At 47.0% G+C, this 16,079-nt stretch overlaps 1 protein-coding gene across 2 annotated transcripts in view; it reads right to left on the bottom strand.

Annotated features, from left to right (window-relative positions):
- Positions 1 to 16,079, bottom strand: part of FSTL4 (follistatin like 4) — a 234,999-nt gene that overhangs the window by 176,274 nt on the left and 42,646 nt on the right. Inside the window, exons 3-4 of one of the 2 annotated variants that reach the window (XM_021410305.1) lie at positions 15,803 to 15,916; positions 10,827 to 10,962 (exon numbers count right to left, since the gene is read on the bottom strand). In XM_021410305.1, coding sequence (XP_021265980.1) covers positions 10,827 to 10,962; positions 15,803 to 15,888 — 222 coding nt within the window. In that variant the 5' untranslated portion in view covers positions 15,889 to 15,916. Of the gene's footprint in view, positions 1 to 10,826; positions 10,963 to 15,100; positions 15,207 to 15,802; positions 15,917 to 16,079 lie in introns of those variants that run through there. The other variant, XM_021410306.1, reaches the window with a different exon arrangement.

Raw genomic sequence — 16,079 nt, 5'->3', positions numbered from 1 at the left:
ATTAATACATCGCCTGAAGTGATTTATCATTCCACAGTAGGTTACATGATAGAGCACAATATCTTACCTAAAACTGATTTTTGTTCAGTTGTTAAAAGGGAAGCTTTTATTATTATTTATTTTTAATGTAGTAAGAACTGGGGATCAAGGGGGGAGGAAATTTTAGAAATTTTAGCAGAGTCTGTCTCAACTACCTGAATAATTTTAGAATAACCAGGATACTCATGCTCACTTCAATATTTGCATACCTGCATCTGCTCTGTTTCTTGCAAAGCATCACTACCACCTCCCACCACAGAACTTTTAAAAAGACATTTCTAAAAGACTCAGTGGGTACTGCACTCCCAGACAACGCTATCTACTTATACTACTGGTGAGACTCCAGAGGAATAAATATTTAATTCCAAGTGGGAAAGTAACTCACAAATTAATTACAAATGCTCATAATTTCCATCACTCAAGTTATTTCTTGTATCCAGTATTGAAGACAGCAGGGTCAGAAGACTCCAGAAGGCCATCCCTCCCACTACCTGCTCTGTGTCACATTAACCTGGACACAGACTGCTGATACATGATAAACCCCACTGAGCACAATCCTAGAGATGGAAGATCCCAAAGATGCCCAGGTGGATGCTAGCACAGTTTCCACCAAAGGAGCTTGGGCCCCATCAGATGGCAGCACCGGTGCCAGCAGCTGCTTCACACCCAGCCCCATGCTGGTACCCAGGGTTGCCCTTGCAGCATTGGATGAACCTCACTAACAGCTTACCTCTTGATAATCCGCTCCCAGTTTTTAAAAGCTGCTTTTCCCATCCACGTCCCCTACAGCACAGACACAGGGAACAGCAGCAAGCTTTCCCACTTTGCACCAAACACTCATTATGGAGTCTTTCTGTCTTGTGGATATACCTTATTTAACTTCATTTCACCCCCTTAGTGTTCACTGCTCTCAGATGTTTATCTGAGAATAAAATAAAAAGGTGTTTTCTTTACTCCTTTTGATAGGAAAATAACACACAAGGCCTTCCCAGCCACCTGAGCCTTCTGACCCACCTGACACTTATTACGGTTTTATTTGTGCTTTGTTTGCACTTACAAATAACTCCCTGCAGACCACACTTAGACAAAGGGAAGTAAAACAGTGCTGCGTGTCATGAAATCTATCCACTTGTGCAGTGCCTGCCATGGGGGAACTGAAATCAGAAAACTGCCACTGGAGGACACAATGAGAAGAAAAACAAAGCTTTTCAAAATGACAGAAGGTAGAAACCAGCAGAAGCAAAACAAGCTCATGGAGTAACAGCAGCACCTGCTCTGCTAATTCCTGCAGGCCTTGCCCCCCCAAACCTGGGGGCACCAGGCAGGATCACATCAATATGGGATGTTTCACTCCAGGATGCACCATTTCACACACAATGCACACTACACAGCTGCAGCTATCTGCCTCCAATTCCCTTTCTGTCCTGTCACCACAGTCCCCAGCAGTGAGGTCAGGGCTCCCAGCCAGGCCCAGCCCAGCCCAGCCCTCACTGCAGGCTGAGGACAAAGCCCACCACGTGCCTTGGCCAGGCCCGCTCCATCCCAGAGACACTTTGTAGTTCATCCATCACTATTGGTGCACACACCACAGGGGGAGATTCTCTCCCCTACAAGGGACAGACACACTGCCTTGAAAACAAAGTTTTCACCAAAAAGAAGATCAGAAAGGCAGAAATAGGCTCCTTGGAACCCTCTGTGCCAACAGAGGGAGATAAACAACAAAAGGGGGTATTTGCTTATAAAAAAAAGAAGTCATTATTCCCCAAAGGATTCTACCTCAGTGATCTTGAGAAATGTGAAATGGCAGTCAGGATTAGTACAGACTTCAAAGCATTTATCCTCTTTAGGCAGCAAAGCTCCAAGCTGTGTAGGCAGTTATACTCCAGGGACCTCTCAAAGCTTTTCAAAATATTAGTTTGAGAGGTGGGGCACAGGATGAAAAAAATCCAGACACAGTCTGCTATCATTAAGCCTGTGTACATGGAATATATGCAAAAGGGAAGAGTACTTCTAAAGTTCCCCTGGAGTCCCTCGCTGCAACAAGCTGCTTGAATTCTCTACAGTTCAAAGGCTTACAAACAGTAAAACTAATTATGACTATTACATTGATCAAAAGAGAAAAAAGACAATCATGCACTATAAAAAAATTCAAGTGTCAACTCTCTTGTATTAAATACCCTTTTGGTATTTCCATGAAAGAACTACAAAAAAAAAAACAAAGGTTGGTCTTCAAAGTTCCCCTTCTTTTACTCTGCTTCCCTTTGTAATAAGCCCTAATGAATGTAAACTATCCAAAAGAAGACAGTATACAGAGGAAAATCTTGATGGCAATTCAACAGGAGAACATGAGGTCATGCTGCAAGGCATCACTTCATTACCTGGGAGAATATCAGCACCTCGTACACTCTCTTTCACAGAGAAAAGGCCAATGGTATTGAGAGTAGTCAGTATTGCAGAAATGTAGACAAGAACTTACAAAGGAAAAAAAAAATACCTGACAGCTATGGCAGGATGGCAGTGGCCACAAAAAGGCATGAGCTCCAGGTAGAAACAACGCTGTCCCTCCAAGTAAAGTGGAGCTACAGCAAGGACACATTTTGTTCTTAGTTTGCCCCAGCCTAAACATTCCATTTTTGTAGTGCAGAAAATAAGATGCTAATTTTTCTCCTTGAGGGCCTGCTGAACACAAGACAACCTTTCTATTGACGATCTAATACACCGCTAAGACACACTGCCGGTACGTCTGGCCACAGGCACAGCACTGTGACGCACGCTGTGACGGCGGCAATCTTCACAAAAAGGAGCAGTCTCCCTTTCTTTGAAGTGTAAGATGCTGTTCTCAAGTAAAAAAAAAAAATCACACAGAAGTTTTAATAACATTAGTAGAGAACCAAACCATTTTGATAAAATGCCATTAAAGTTCTCAGATGCACTGCCTGAGGAACACTTTTCTGCAGAAGCCATATAGCAGATGGTTATATATTAGACTTATTTCACAGCCACCTTTTAGTGACTGCAAATTTCTTTAACTAAAAATCTAATTTTATCAAAGCATAGATCGTATGTTTTAAGTGAGAAATGTGTCCCTTCTATAAAACTTCATGAGAACTGCGGCATTAATGCAATAGATCAATTTTATTTGTCAAGGCTCAATTTCAGCACCTATTTTCTTCCTTTTTAAAGTCAGTTAATTGAATGCAGAACAAAGGGCCCCTCTGTTCCGTATCTGAAGTGCCTAATCATTGTTTATGTGGAAATCAATGTAGTATGTTTGTTCCAGTACTGCTTTTCACAAGACAACTATCTACTGGAAAACTGCTCACTGAAAGACTAACCAAACCAGCATCTACAAATCAGAGCAGTTGCTGTGTCATTAAGTACAATTATTAATTCTATCTAGGTTAGATGGAACAAGAAAAAAGAGCAACAGTTCACTGCCTTCTATTACAGCTTCACTCCCCCAGTAGCTGCTGCATGGAAATGTTACACACACTCGTGCATGACACTCATGCAATTTAATGACTTTTTCACACAAAGTCCTTTTCTGCTTTTGTAAAAATGGAATGGCAGTCTTTCAGAAGGCAACACTGGGATGTCCTGACAAGACATAATAGCCAGTTTGTGTTACAGGCTCCTGATTAATGCCGGATCATGGGCGCGCAGAGTACTTCTGGAATAAGAATCACATTTCATTCAGGACAAACATGGGGAGGTAGAAAAGATTTGTACAGAGTTAAATGCAGCTACACATAAGGAATACATAATGTAAAACACTGCTTGGTGGCCGAGGAGCTAGAAATGTATTTACTGGCAGTCATCAGTGATTGATATAAGAGGGAGTGCAGAACAAGGCTCTGTATCCTGAAACACTGCTGAAAAGCATGCAGAGTCCAGCACTCTTGGGAATTACATTAAGTAATAGCACTTCATACTTGGTTTCTAATTGATGTGCAGTGTATGTACATAATCCATCAAGAGGGAGGGGAAAACTTTCTGTAACTGTTCTTCCTTTTTGTCCTGGCACATCCACATGTGCTCCCATGCAAATCCCGGCATTCTGATTTGAAAATAAAAGTGAGAACACTACAACATTAGTAATTAAACAGTCACATCTGAAATCAGGAAAGACAAGTTTTTGTCTGCTCCTTTGACTAAAACCAGAAGACAGTTTCTTATAACCCAGACACACACAGAGGCACATTACAAGCAGCAGAGCAACAGCCCAATGTAATATTAAAAGGAGGGAATCTTTACAATGCAGTGTCTTCGTACTTGTCCATTTCTTTCCCTAATTCCCTCCCTTTTACACACCAGTATTTAGAGATATTTGTAAATGGTTGTGCATTTCCTATTCTCATTAGCAGCCCCTCATCACACATGCATATGTCTAATGTGTGCCAAGTTTGGTAGATACAAACTGCCCTTTAAGGGGCAATTTACAGCAATTCATAGGATAATTTTGCAGTGTTTTCAGTCTCGACCTTTAATACTGATGTTAATTTCATCACTTGATGAAATAACCTAGTTAATAAGGTTATTTACTTAAAATAACCATAAGCAAATGTGAGTGTAGGGCACTTTGCCATAGCCAACTAATGCAGTGTGTGGAAGAGATGCAGAAGAGTAGGTAACGCTTCAGATCCACAGTCCTGCTATTGCTGGACTGCAGCAACCCCCTTACCGAGCACTCTGACGATGAGACTGCAGCGCCTGCACGTAGATAAAGCAAGTTCAGCACGTGCAGCTGCACTCATGCTGGGTCTTTCATAAAGTTAGACATTACATCTGCACACACCAGGTCCCCAGGGACCTGCTCCCAGGATCAGCCTAACTGCTGTACGATTTCTAAATATACAGCCCTAACTCATTTAGCAAATTAATAAAGAAGTAGCTGTTCTATTAACACAGTGTTATGCCAGGGATCATTTCCCCCCCCCCCCTTCCCCCCTTCAGAGCATGTTCTTCCTTATCTCAAGTTGGGGAGTCAAGACAATTGCACTGACAAATAGTGCAGGGGGGGGGAGGGGGGTGAGCCACTCTCTGTACGGACTGCAGCACATGCAGCTGTTACGACTTATGGCTTGCTTTAACAACCAGGATTTTCTGTTTACAGTGAGGAACATAGTATACTTTATTTTTAAAAAAACAATGCTAATGAGACAGAACACCCACCTCATTGCTTTTTTTAAATGAGGCACAAGAGAAAAAACACACTACTGTTTAGGGAAAGCTTGGAATTGGTACAGAAGTTGGAAATTTAGATTTATGGTGTGGCACATCTCTAATGTGCCACACCACACGTTATCACCTGCTCATGCATATGGCAGCCAGTTGAGATAATTACTGCCTCTGATTTTACTATTTTTGGACTTCAGATTAGAAACTCAGGTAAAGCTCCATAAATCTCCACACTGTGATCTGGAAGCTCATGGGAAGCCCGTTTTAGGAATTCCAAGTATGCAGATATATCCTTTCTAATCTAAAAAGCCAACTGCCCTGGTTGATGCTAGAAAGTACTTGAAGTCATGCAGCTTTCCCTTAAAAGCCACTGCTATAGCTTTTTGTGAATGGAAGACGTACTACATTTGAAAAAAAAAGTCAGTACTTAGTTTTTTTTAAGGTTAATTAGCTTTTGAAGAGAATATCAGAAAACATGCCCTCCAGCACATCATACCCAAGTTAAAACTGCCGTAGATGCTGGTTTTTTTCCCCCCAATTTGCCGAATAAGTTTTACTCTGATGCTATTCTCTGCTTCAGGCATATATCAGCATTTCCCCACCTAGATACGATTTTTCACAGTTGCTTAACTGTGACATTAGAAACCTACGCCCATCTGGTTCCTGCTGGTCAGTCTGTCACTGCTCAGCAGAGCCAGGAACCCCATCCCCACGGCCCCTCCATTCTTCAGGAGGCTGCATCCAACCCTAACCCAGCCCAACCCCAGAAGAAGGGCCCTAATGTGTATCCAAGCACCTTGAAAATATTCCACAGAACCCTGCACTGCAGATACGCTGATAACCAGCACACAGAAGAAAAGCTGCTCATCTCCAAAGGGGTAATATACCAGTTAAGATTTGGAATGGTCTGCAAGCAGCAATTACAGCTTGGTAGAGATGCCACAGAAGCACATAACAAGGAGTGAGTTATCAGTAGACAGCGGAGTGATACAAAAATACATGTAGGCCTTGTTTGTCTCTCTTCACCTTCATTAATGTTTAAAGCAGGGACAGAATGGAGCCCAGCATAGATTTTAATTCAGCTGTTTCTTTCCTCCCTTTCTGACTTACAAGCAGGAAGAGCGTGCACACAGCAGAATACATCACTAATAATAATTCCTAAAATAAATAGCAGGATATTACATCTTCAACTGCATATCAAATTGATACACTGCGCCTGTCCTATTCGAAGCTCACGCTCTGAAATTACGCCTCTATTTGAATTATAAGCAAAAGCTTTTATCAAAAGCCTTTGCAGTTTTGTATGTTACTTCCCAAAGCGCTCCTTTCCCAGTCAGATTTGGAAATAAAACTTTGCTGGGGGAAGGAGCACAAAACCATCCCCATCACTCCCCTGCTGCTCAGATTAAGCAACTGAGGTCTTCAGCTGCAGCATGAGGTGGAACAATACGCAAGGACCTGCAGGTAATTAGAAGTTTCAGGAGTAACTGATGCTCCTGGAGAAGCATGGTTCCGGCTGCACATGGGCTGCAGAGGGATGGCTTCCCCTGTGCAGGAGGGCTGGCATCACACAGCTGGCTGCAGTCACAGTGCAGGTGAAGGTGACATTTATTATGTGGAGATTTTAAGCAGTTCAGGTGCCGTGTAAGTAATAACTAATGAGCAAGTCAAACAACAGATAATCTACACAGCTGAAAGCTTCCAGATGCCAGTAAGAAGACTACGACACCTTAGAAAAGAGCATGTTTTCAACATCCATTAGCATGAAAATAAGTAAGACGTGGCAAAGCTGCACATGATACTTTGAGGCTGATTATGTAATCAAAGGCATAAGGTAACAATCATAGGCAAAAATCACCAAGGAACCCAAGCTGAATGAGATTATTTCTACAAAATCAGAGCAGCTCTGGTTCCGTGGCCCACAAGAGGCAAGATACCCACCAGCCTGGGCTGTGTCCTAGGAGCTATCAGTGACATCCAAATACTGCCTTTAGATCAGCACCCACCAAGCGTACATGTACAAACACAGGATTATTCGCAACTTTCACGCCGCCCAGCCACTACCAAATTAGGCTACCTGCCAGCTGCACCCTGCAAAACATAATAATACAAGATTTCATGGAAGATGCAGCATGTTTGAGCTCCCCTCAGCAGGTGGAGTCCTGCTGACGACCCGCAGCAGTGCTCTGATGAACCGCCAGCTGAGAACCATGCCCTTCTCCTCTCAAAGGAGAAACTTGCCCCAGGAAGCGTGGCAAGCAGCTTGGCTTCAGCACAGACAGAAAAGCAGCCTCATACTGACTGCAAGGAACAAGAGGAGAATATGAATGTTAACTAAGATACTTTGGCACAGTACCCCAATAGCTGAAAAAAAAAAAATCAGAGCTACTAGTGTGAGTGACTCTCAAAACTGCTTTTCTGAGGGCTCCTTCCCACTGAAAAAGGGAATGGTGATCCCAGAATGTACCATCCACTGCCTCGGGGGCATCTCAAAGCCTTTCTAAGACAGCACAGAGCTGTCCATGAAGCGTGGCCACCTCTAATATCAACCTCAGCACAAAAACAACTTTGCCAAATGCAGAGCAAAGCCTTCTCCAGAATTCTCACCCCAGAGCTGGTGAGCTCTCTCTATTGAGGAGTTCTGACACGTACTCTGCTCAGAGGACTTGGCTCATGGTGGTTCACCCCAGAAAGCTGCACATCCCAGCTCCACGGTGCTCCACGTGCAGCACATAGGAGCTGCAGGAATGTCTGAGCACCCTCTGGAACCAGCCTGAGAAGTTTCACAGCGCAAAAGCAACGGCAACATTCTCCAGAATTGATGCGGACCAGGCAAGCTGATGCTTTTCAGTGCAGTACTAACGCTGTCCTTTTTAATTAGGTTTCCTATTTTAATTCATTATGTACCCGAGGAAGTTCAGACTGCATCCACATGTTTACTGCTATTCCAATCAAGACTAAAATATTTCAGAAAACAAATCTCTTCTCAGGAACAGCCATAAATCTGAGAGGTGGAAGGCTGAGCATCAGGGAAACATCAGTGCTGTGCTGGAAAGTTAATTTCTCATGCAGAAGGGCTGTATATTGCAGTCTGTGGCCTCAAGACTTATTTTTTCCTTTATAAATGCAAAGCACAACCGCAATAATTCTACAGCAGACCATGAAGAAATCGATTTGGCAATCTGAACATAAATTAAGTAATGTTTTTGATTCAGTAAACTTGTTCTGATCTACATAGGAACAAGCATTAGTGAAGGTCAGTGACCCACAGCCAAGTATTCGCTTTGATGAAGTTTGTAGGAATTTTAGATCAGAGCACACTCCAAATTATTTGACCTGTAAATTAACCCTTTCCATATTCCTAAAGCCATTTCAGCGAATCGCTACGAGCTTTCCTATTTGTGATTCGACTTTCTAAACGCATGTTAATGGAATTACATATTAATCAGCAGCCACGTACTTGGTAACTAACAAACACTCCTAATGAATAAAGAGCAGCATGGCAGGATGGCACAGACTGCAGCCTCCGAGCTGCGAGACGCCATGGGTGCCACAGATAAACAACAGCCCCCATCACCCAGCACAGGAGATGCACTCCTGTCTGATCCAAGCCAGACATCACCAGAAAAAGATTAAGTGGTTTGTTTTGTTACAAAATTTATTAAGACTGCATTTTCTGAGAGATAATGAATGCATTTTGAGAGAAAACAGCAGTTCTCATTCACTGCCCTACCTTAAAGCTACAGTCAGTGTTCAGATTCATTCTGGTGTTTGGTGTTGCACCATATAAACATCATCTCCTGGAACAAGCTTTTCATGTAGTTACTTTATTAAAAATCTGCATTCTATCCCACACCCCTTGAAGCTATTTTAACTGCATCCTTTGTACATTAAAAGTTTTAATATTCACACCTGCTATAAATTCTGTACAAATCGGAACAAATACATTTCCAGCTTAGATCCTTTCACCTCAAGCAACATCAAGTAATTGGTGCAATAACTTCATGGTTTTTAGAGCAAGATCAAATGAATGAGTGCCTTTCATGTCTTGTAATAGTTCTACAGTTTATATTAAAAAAAATAATTTGAGTAATGAATTTAATTATTCAGGGCAGCATTTTCAAAAATCGTAACAAACATGCATTTGTGAAGATGACTTCATTTTTAGATGCAAAAATATGTCAAAAATTTATTTTTCTTTAACAAGAGGGGAAAAGTGATCCAAGGCAACAGAGGGACACGCTTAACATCAGAGTGCCTGTATATGGCGACTTTAGAGAGCAAGAAAATACAAGGGGAGGTGAGGGTGACCATTTCCTTCACTCTTGCTGTATGGAGGAGGGATACCTCAAGGAAAAAGCACCTGTGGCAGAACTCAGAACTGCACAATATCCAACTCCAAACGATTGTCAAAGTCCTGGTAAACAGGGAAAAGCGTCTTTCTCACTGCCTTAAGCTGCTGTATTGAAATTAAGCACACAAACATGGGTATTTGTAGTTGGGAGGCGGCCAGAAGAAATGGGATTCTCCGAGTAGAACAAAAAATCCTGAGACTTAAATAGATCTGGGCTCTGCAGGAATCCATCACGGGCTCATCGTTAGCTTGGCACTGACTAATGCATCTGCCAGCACGCAAGTGTTCTAGGCAGCAGAAGTCAAAAAAATACTGAAGTGTCCTTCCCCTTGCCTCCCCACCAGATTTTCACTTTCAACCATTTGAGCAATCATTTAACAAACCTATGGTAATCAGAAACTCATTAAAAAACTAAAATTGTTCCAGCATCTATCATTTTATTCTCATGAAGATCACATTTCTGGAGTTTTATGGCCCTGTTGTCTTGCCTCTGCTTCAGCAGAGTGAAAATCTGTGCAGCGAGCTCACACTGCAAGCTCTGGTGAGGACAGCCTACATGGGACACATTACAGAGCAGGGAGCAGACTCCTAAGCAACGTCACCACGAGGAAACACAACAGTGTCACCTTCAGCACAGAGTGGGTTCGGCTGCTTTACCACTACCGCAAGGCCAGGGCTTGAATGCTGGTGAGCATCGCCACGCTGCATTGATGCACCCACCTCCCTTTCAGGCCACACATTCAGGTCCCCTTAGGCTGGATTGAGATCACCATCGCTCATTGAGGCCACACCACCACCTCAAAACCTTCCTGGTGGCTCTGAGCTCTGCAGTAGGGAACTCGGGCCTTTTAAGCTTGCTGGTCCCTCAGAACAATGCGTGCCTCATTTCCCTTTGGCTAAGCAGGGAAAGGACTTCTTCGGGTTTCACCTGAAGCCTCAGTGACCCAAACAGAGCCAGGTCAGGGTTTGCTTGTTAAATTTAGTTCAGTTGTCCCAGTGCCCCAGGACAGAGCATACCATGAAGCCTTTGAGGCTGACACCACATCTCCACAACAACCAGATGCACAGTTTTACTCCCAGAACTACAGCAATACACGTGTGCTTCACGGTCTCTACACAACCACTGCTTCTCCACTGACCTCCTCAGCAAGTGCTTTGTACGAAGGGATATAAGCCCCCACTTTTTTGTTTTCACAGTACAGAAAACCCCAGAACAGCACAAACACGGGTAGGAGCAGCAGCCGATGCACTGTACCTCTTGGTGCAGCCTCCCCACATCTGCGTGCGGCCTTCTGCTGCCATCCAACTCCATCCATCCCCTCGTGAGCGACAGGAAAGCCCCAAGCAAAACGAGAGACAACAGAAAACTTCTTGACTTCATCATTTCACGCCTGTTGAAAACAAGAGAAGAGTCATGAAACAGTCTCAGAACAAAACCCAGCTCCAATTCAAGAAAATGGCAGGAGCCAACAGAGCCCACCCCTGCTTGGTAACTGCTGGTGAGGCTTTGCAGGCTCCTGTGGCACATTCAGTGAAACACAGACTTTCTGTTTTGCACATCAGTGTGCAGGCAATGAATTCCCATACGGATACAGCTTTGTGAAGTATTTCCCCACAAGGCATGCAGCTCCCAGCCCGCTCCCACAAAGCCCCTGCGGAACTGGAGCACTGGGATTTCCAAACCTGCGACCAGCAGCAAACCACAGCAAACAAGATGATGATACTGAAGATCATTATTCCTCTCACATTCAGAGGATGACGCTGTCCTGAGCAGAGACTGCATTCAGAGCAGCAGGGCCAGCCACCAGCCACCAGCATGGGGCTCCAGCTGGCACCCAGCACACAGGAGCTGCCATCCTGCCCCCAGGTGACAGCACCCAGCCAGTGGTCCCTGACCCCACCCAAAACCTGCAAGACCTACAGCAATTCTGAACCTAAGAGGTCCGACATGTTTCCCCCACCCCCATTCATGTCAGCCTCTCCGGGGGCTGTGACCGGTTCTCCACTCATCCTGCTCACAGGCAGGGAATGAGAAGATGTGAAAAGTGGGTTTCAAAGTGGGCTGCTTTTTTAATATTGAAAGAATACAAATGCAAGCTACTCATAGTATTGCTGCAAGTTTGCCTATGTGCATAACCCTGAGATAGCACCTGGAAGAGCAGCCAAGAGCATCCTAAGGAGAGTTCAGCTCCAGGAGAACAGCTCAGCCAGACAGCTCCACCACACTGCGCCATTACATTGCCCCATAATGAAAACACCAAAGGACTCCTCATCCCTGGTTCCATCTCCACAGGAGCTGAGGGAAGCTTTGACCTTTTACAGCATATGCTAATGCAGACCATAACGAAGCATAATGACCGCTTAATGAAGCAGGAGATGGCATTTCTATAACATGCAAGTGACAGGCTGCTTGCTTGGTTTGAGCAATATGCATTAACAAGACATGTTACCTGCTAATGGCAAAATTGAGCCCAGCTGTATTAAGTCACCGTGACATACCTTGTCTTGACAGAGCTCATTTTACAGCGCTTTCATACCACATATTTGCTGCAGGGTATATCCAAGGCTTGGTACATCACTGTTAATTTTGGAGCCGTGACCATTCACACCAGTGCTGCCTTGGTCTCTGTTTGCTGCTCAGACACGCTGCCAACAAGGCCAGCACAGCCAGCAGTCGCTGCACGCCGCTCACCCTTGCAGTTAAGGCTTCGCTTTTTCTTGGCGCTAATGTAAACACCCTGAATTGAGAGCACTCAGGATGAAATCAAAATTTATTAGGCTTTCTAAATTCCAATTAGAAGCCTCAGATGTAATGTTACTGAGGCTACAAATAAATGTTTAATAAACCAAAGTCACTATATCAATAAGCTACAAGTACATTGTAACATTATGAATTGCTCTTGCAGAGCAGTACTATTCCTCAGGTTTTACGGAGGTATTTGGTATGCTCTGTTGATAGCATCACAGCAAATACTCTCACTTTGCAGTTCTGGAGCCCTCTCATTCGTATGCTGCTTGAAATCCCAGTCCAAGAGCAAAACAGAGAGCTGGCCACTTTCATGTGTATTTAGTAAACAACTGCTGGATAACACTATGGTGTTTGGATTAGGAGGTGGTAACACTAATGAATCCAAAAGGGCAGCAACTGCATGCTGGTTTTATAAATGGAATCGGGAGAACATCCTCTCACTTTAGAAATTACTGATTTTCATTGCATACCGACTGACAGTACGTTAATTGCTCTCACTCCTAACAAGGGGAAAACATACATATTATGCCACTGAATAGCCCAAACCAAGCAACAGGTATGCACCATAAATATCAAGCAAGAGTTAAGTGAAGTCACACAGTGATTGTGTCACCTGGCATCCCTCCCATTAACACCACTGAGCCACACACCTGTGTCAGAGCCAAGAGAGCCTCCTTGCAAAGCCTGGTCTGCAGCTGCACCATGCAGCACAGCCACAGGATTGCAGTCTGGAGTCCCCAAAGTCAACAGAAAGATACTAACAGAATAGATATGGATCACCACTAGGAACACACCAAGCTTACTATCAGCTTCCTCACTCGAGCAAGGCACAGATCTGCAGAAGATGAGCTGGTACAGACACCACTGCCCAGAGAAATCAAAGCTCACAGGCAGAGATCCGGCATGAAACGAGCTGCTGTACACGTGAAAAAAAGAACAATGCTCGCAGCTGAACACGAGCAGCTCCCTAGGAACTGGGGGTGGAGGGGGGAGTGCCACCCACCTGCTCTCTGCAACACAGGAGAGCAAACAGACAACCAACCTACTGTGTAACACAGGCACTAGAATTAAACCAGAGTATTTCCAGCAAAGGTGAGCACCACATCCATTTGTGACATCTCCTTTGGTTTCAGGGGAATTCCTTCCAAAACCATTCAGGCACTCGTGCTACAGAAAAGCTAAGTTCACCTGCAGCTCGTGGCTCCTTGCTCTGAGCTAGAGCTGCGAGCTCAAGCAAAAAACAGGTCACCTTGGAAAGACAGGGACTGATCCATGGGCCAATGGAGCGCAGAGCCCCCGGGTTGCTCAGAGCACTCGGTGACACGCAGCGAGCCGTCCAGCTGCCAGACCACGGCATGGAGCACGCAACTTTTTCCTCCCCAACACAGAAGAAGCATTTGGAATTCCGTTTGGGTGAGCACAAGGAGATGGAGCCATTCGCCCAAACCTGACATGGGTTTTCTTTTTCTGGGCTCCTTCAATGGCAGCTTGGTTTTTTGGGCTTTTGTAAGGGCTGAAAAAATTAATAGCTCGCAACAGCTTTCAATAACTTCCAATGAGCTGCACATTAGAATGAGAATCAACTTAATTACCTGAAGCGATGGCTGTTGCCATAGCGAAAGGAAAGCACTGGACCAGAGCTTTACCTCTGTAAATTGGCTCTGATGACACCAGATAAGAAGCTGAGCCCCAGTTCCTCTGCCACCAACTGCTCATCAGCCTCATCTAAACCGCATTTCTGGGGTCCGCAAATAACGCTGCCATCCAGAATTTCTTGTCAAGTGCGAGAAAGTTACAAGATTAAGGAAGGAGCCGTTCCAGAACAGCCTTTCAGCACGGCAGAAGGAAGGCAGTGATTCCAGCCAGCTCTCCGCGCCATCTGAGACAGACAAAGTTTCGATGCATTAAGAACTCGCTGGAACCAGCTGCACGGCTGTGGCATTTCTTTCGAGCAAAAGCATACTTATGAATATTTCAAAGAAAATTTCACTTTAAATTCTTCCAAGACACTTCAGCGCTCCCAGAAAAGAAACGCTGGGAACATCAGCCCCGTGGGGACCAAGCACCACGAAGAAGCTCCGGAACCCGGGCACGGCCGCACCGCTGTGGGCTGGCTCCGAGGCGGCGCTCAGCAGTCCCGCGTCCCCGGGACGAGCGGGCGGCAACACCGCAAAGCCGCTTATTCCCAACGCACGAAAACGGTGCGGACAGCACGGCCCGCCCGGGGTTGCCACCGGGAAGACACGCACCGCTCCGCCGCGGTGAGATAACGGCGCACAGGCGCCGAATCCCGAACGCCGCCCGCGTCCACTCGCGCTCCCCGCGCCGCCCCCGGGGCGCTCCAGGCGCGGACCCGACGGGGCGCTCCGGCCCCACAGCGCCACCCGGAGGCCGCCGGGGGAAGCGCCATCCCCACTCGCGACCGCGGCGGGACGCTCAGCACCGCGGACACGCAGCGGCATCGCCCGCCTCGGTGCGGGGCGGCGCGGCCCTACCGCAGCTCTACGCCGGGAAGGGGAGCGCCCCGAGCCCACGGGAGGAATCTTCCCCCCTTCTTCCCCACGCTGCAGGACTCGCGAGGCAAAGGGAAAATCGCTCTCCGAGCGCCGATGGAGCCGGCAGCGCTCCCGCAGCATCCCCGGCCGAGCGCACGGCGGAGGGTCCCCGCGGGCGCTCCCCAGACAGCGGCAGCGCTCCGGGGCCGCGCACCGCGGAGGGGCAGCGCGGAACCCCCCGTGGAGCGAGGGCGCTGCGGGCACGGCCGCGCGGAACGCACTCACCTGCGGGACGGCGCGGAGCGAGGCTGCGGGACGGGGCGGGAGCGGCGGCGGCCGTGTACGCGCCGCGGGCCGGGGCGGCCCTATTTCTGCTCTCTGGGCCGGAGCCGCCTGACGTCAGCGCCGCATTTGCATATTCCACCCAATCGCCGGCACCTGTGCGGGACGGCGGGACCGCCCCCTCGGGGCACGCGGGGCTGGGGATGGTGGAACGGGAGGGACCCGTCGGGGGGCACCGGCAGCGGGCGGCGGGGTCGTCCCGTCGGGGTGCGGGGGGGAACGCGGCGCCGTCCCGGGGCGGCACACCTGGAGTACGGGGGGGCCGGGGTCCCACCCCCGCGGGGATGCCGCTGCCCGGAGCTGACAGGACGCGAGAGGGTTTGCGGGGACTGGGGAGGGAGCCCCAAGCCGCGGGGGCATCCTAGGGATCGTGGGGACGTCCTGGCTCGGGAAGGTGTTGGGCTGTCGGGTTTAGCCTCCGCACACCCCAAATTTGCAGGCTAACCTGCATGCTGGCCCCAAGCGCCCCGCTGGTGCAGCCTCACAGCGTGCAGCTGCTCGGTGGGGCGGGCATCCACGGGGATAAGGGGAAAACGGCGCAGCGCAATCACAGCCGCTCCGCTCCAACACACCGGCAGCGTCTCTGCGCCATGGGGTTGCCCTTAAGGGGGAACCAAATTCTCCCAGTGGGACTCTGCAACTCACCACCAGCACCGCGCAGCACAGCAGCACGCTGTTTCACGAAGGGTGCCTTTTATTTTCGTGGTCGCACAGAAACCGAACATTAACATTCACTCATTCTCCTCCTGGCCGTCGCATCTGGTTTTAAAAAATAAAAATAAAAAAAAATCAATATAATCATTGCTCATTTGTTTTTTAAAAAGCGTTGAGTGTTTACAGGAGAGGAGTGCACAACCGGACTGCAAAGAGGATTTGGGGTGTTTGCTTCCAAAGGCACAAGCTGCATGGCAAAGCAGCGAAT

Source organism: Numida meleagris, chromosome 12 (genome assembly GCF_002078875.1).
Source record: "Numida meleagris isolate 19003 breed g44 Domestic line chromosome 12, NumMel1.0, whole genome shotgun sequence".
Classification (NCBI taxonomy): domain Eukaryota; kingdom Metazoa; phylum Chordata; class Aves; order Galliformes; family Numididae; genus Numida; species Numida meleagris.
This window is presented reverse-complemented; position numbering and strand designations above follow the sequence as displayed.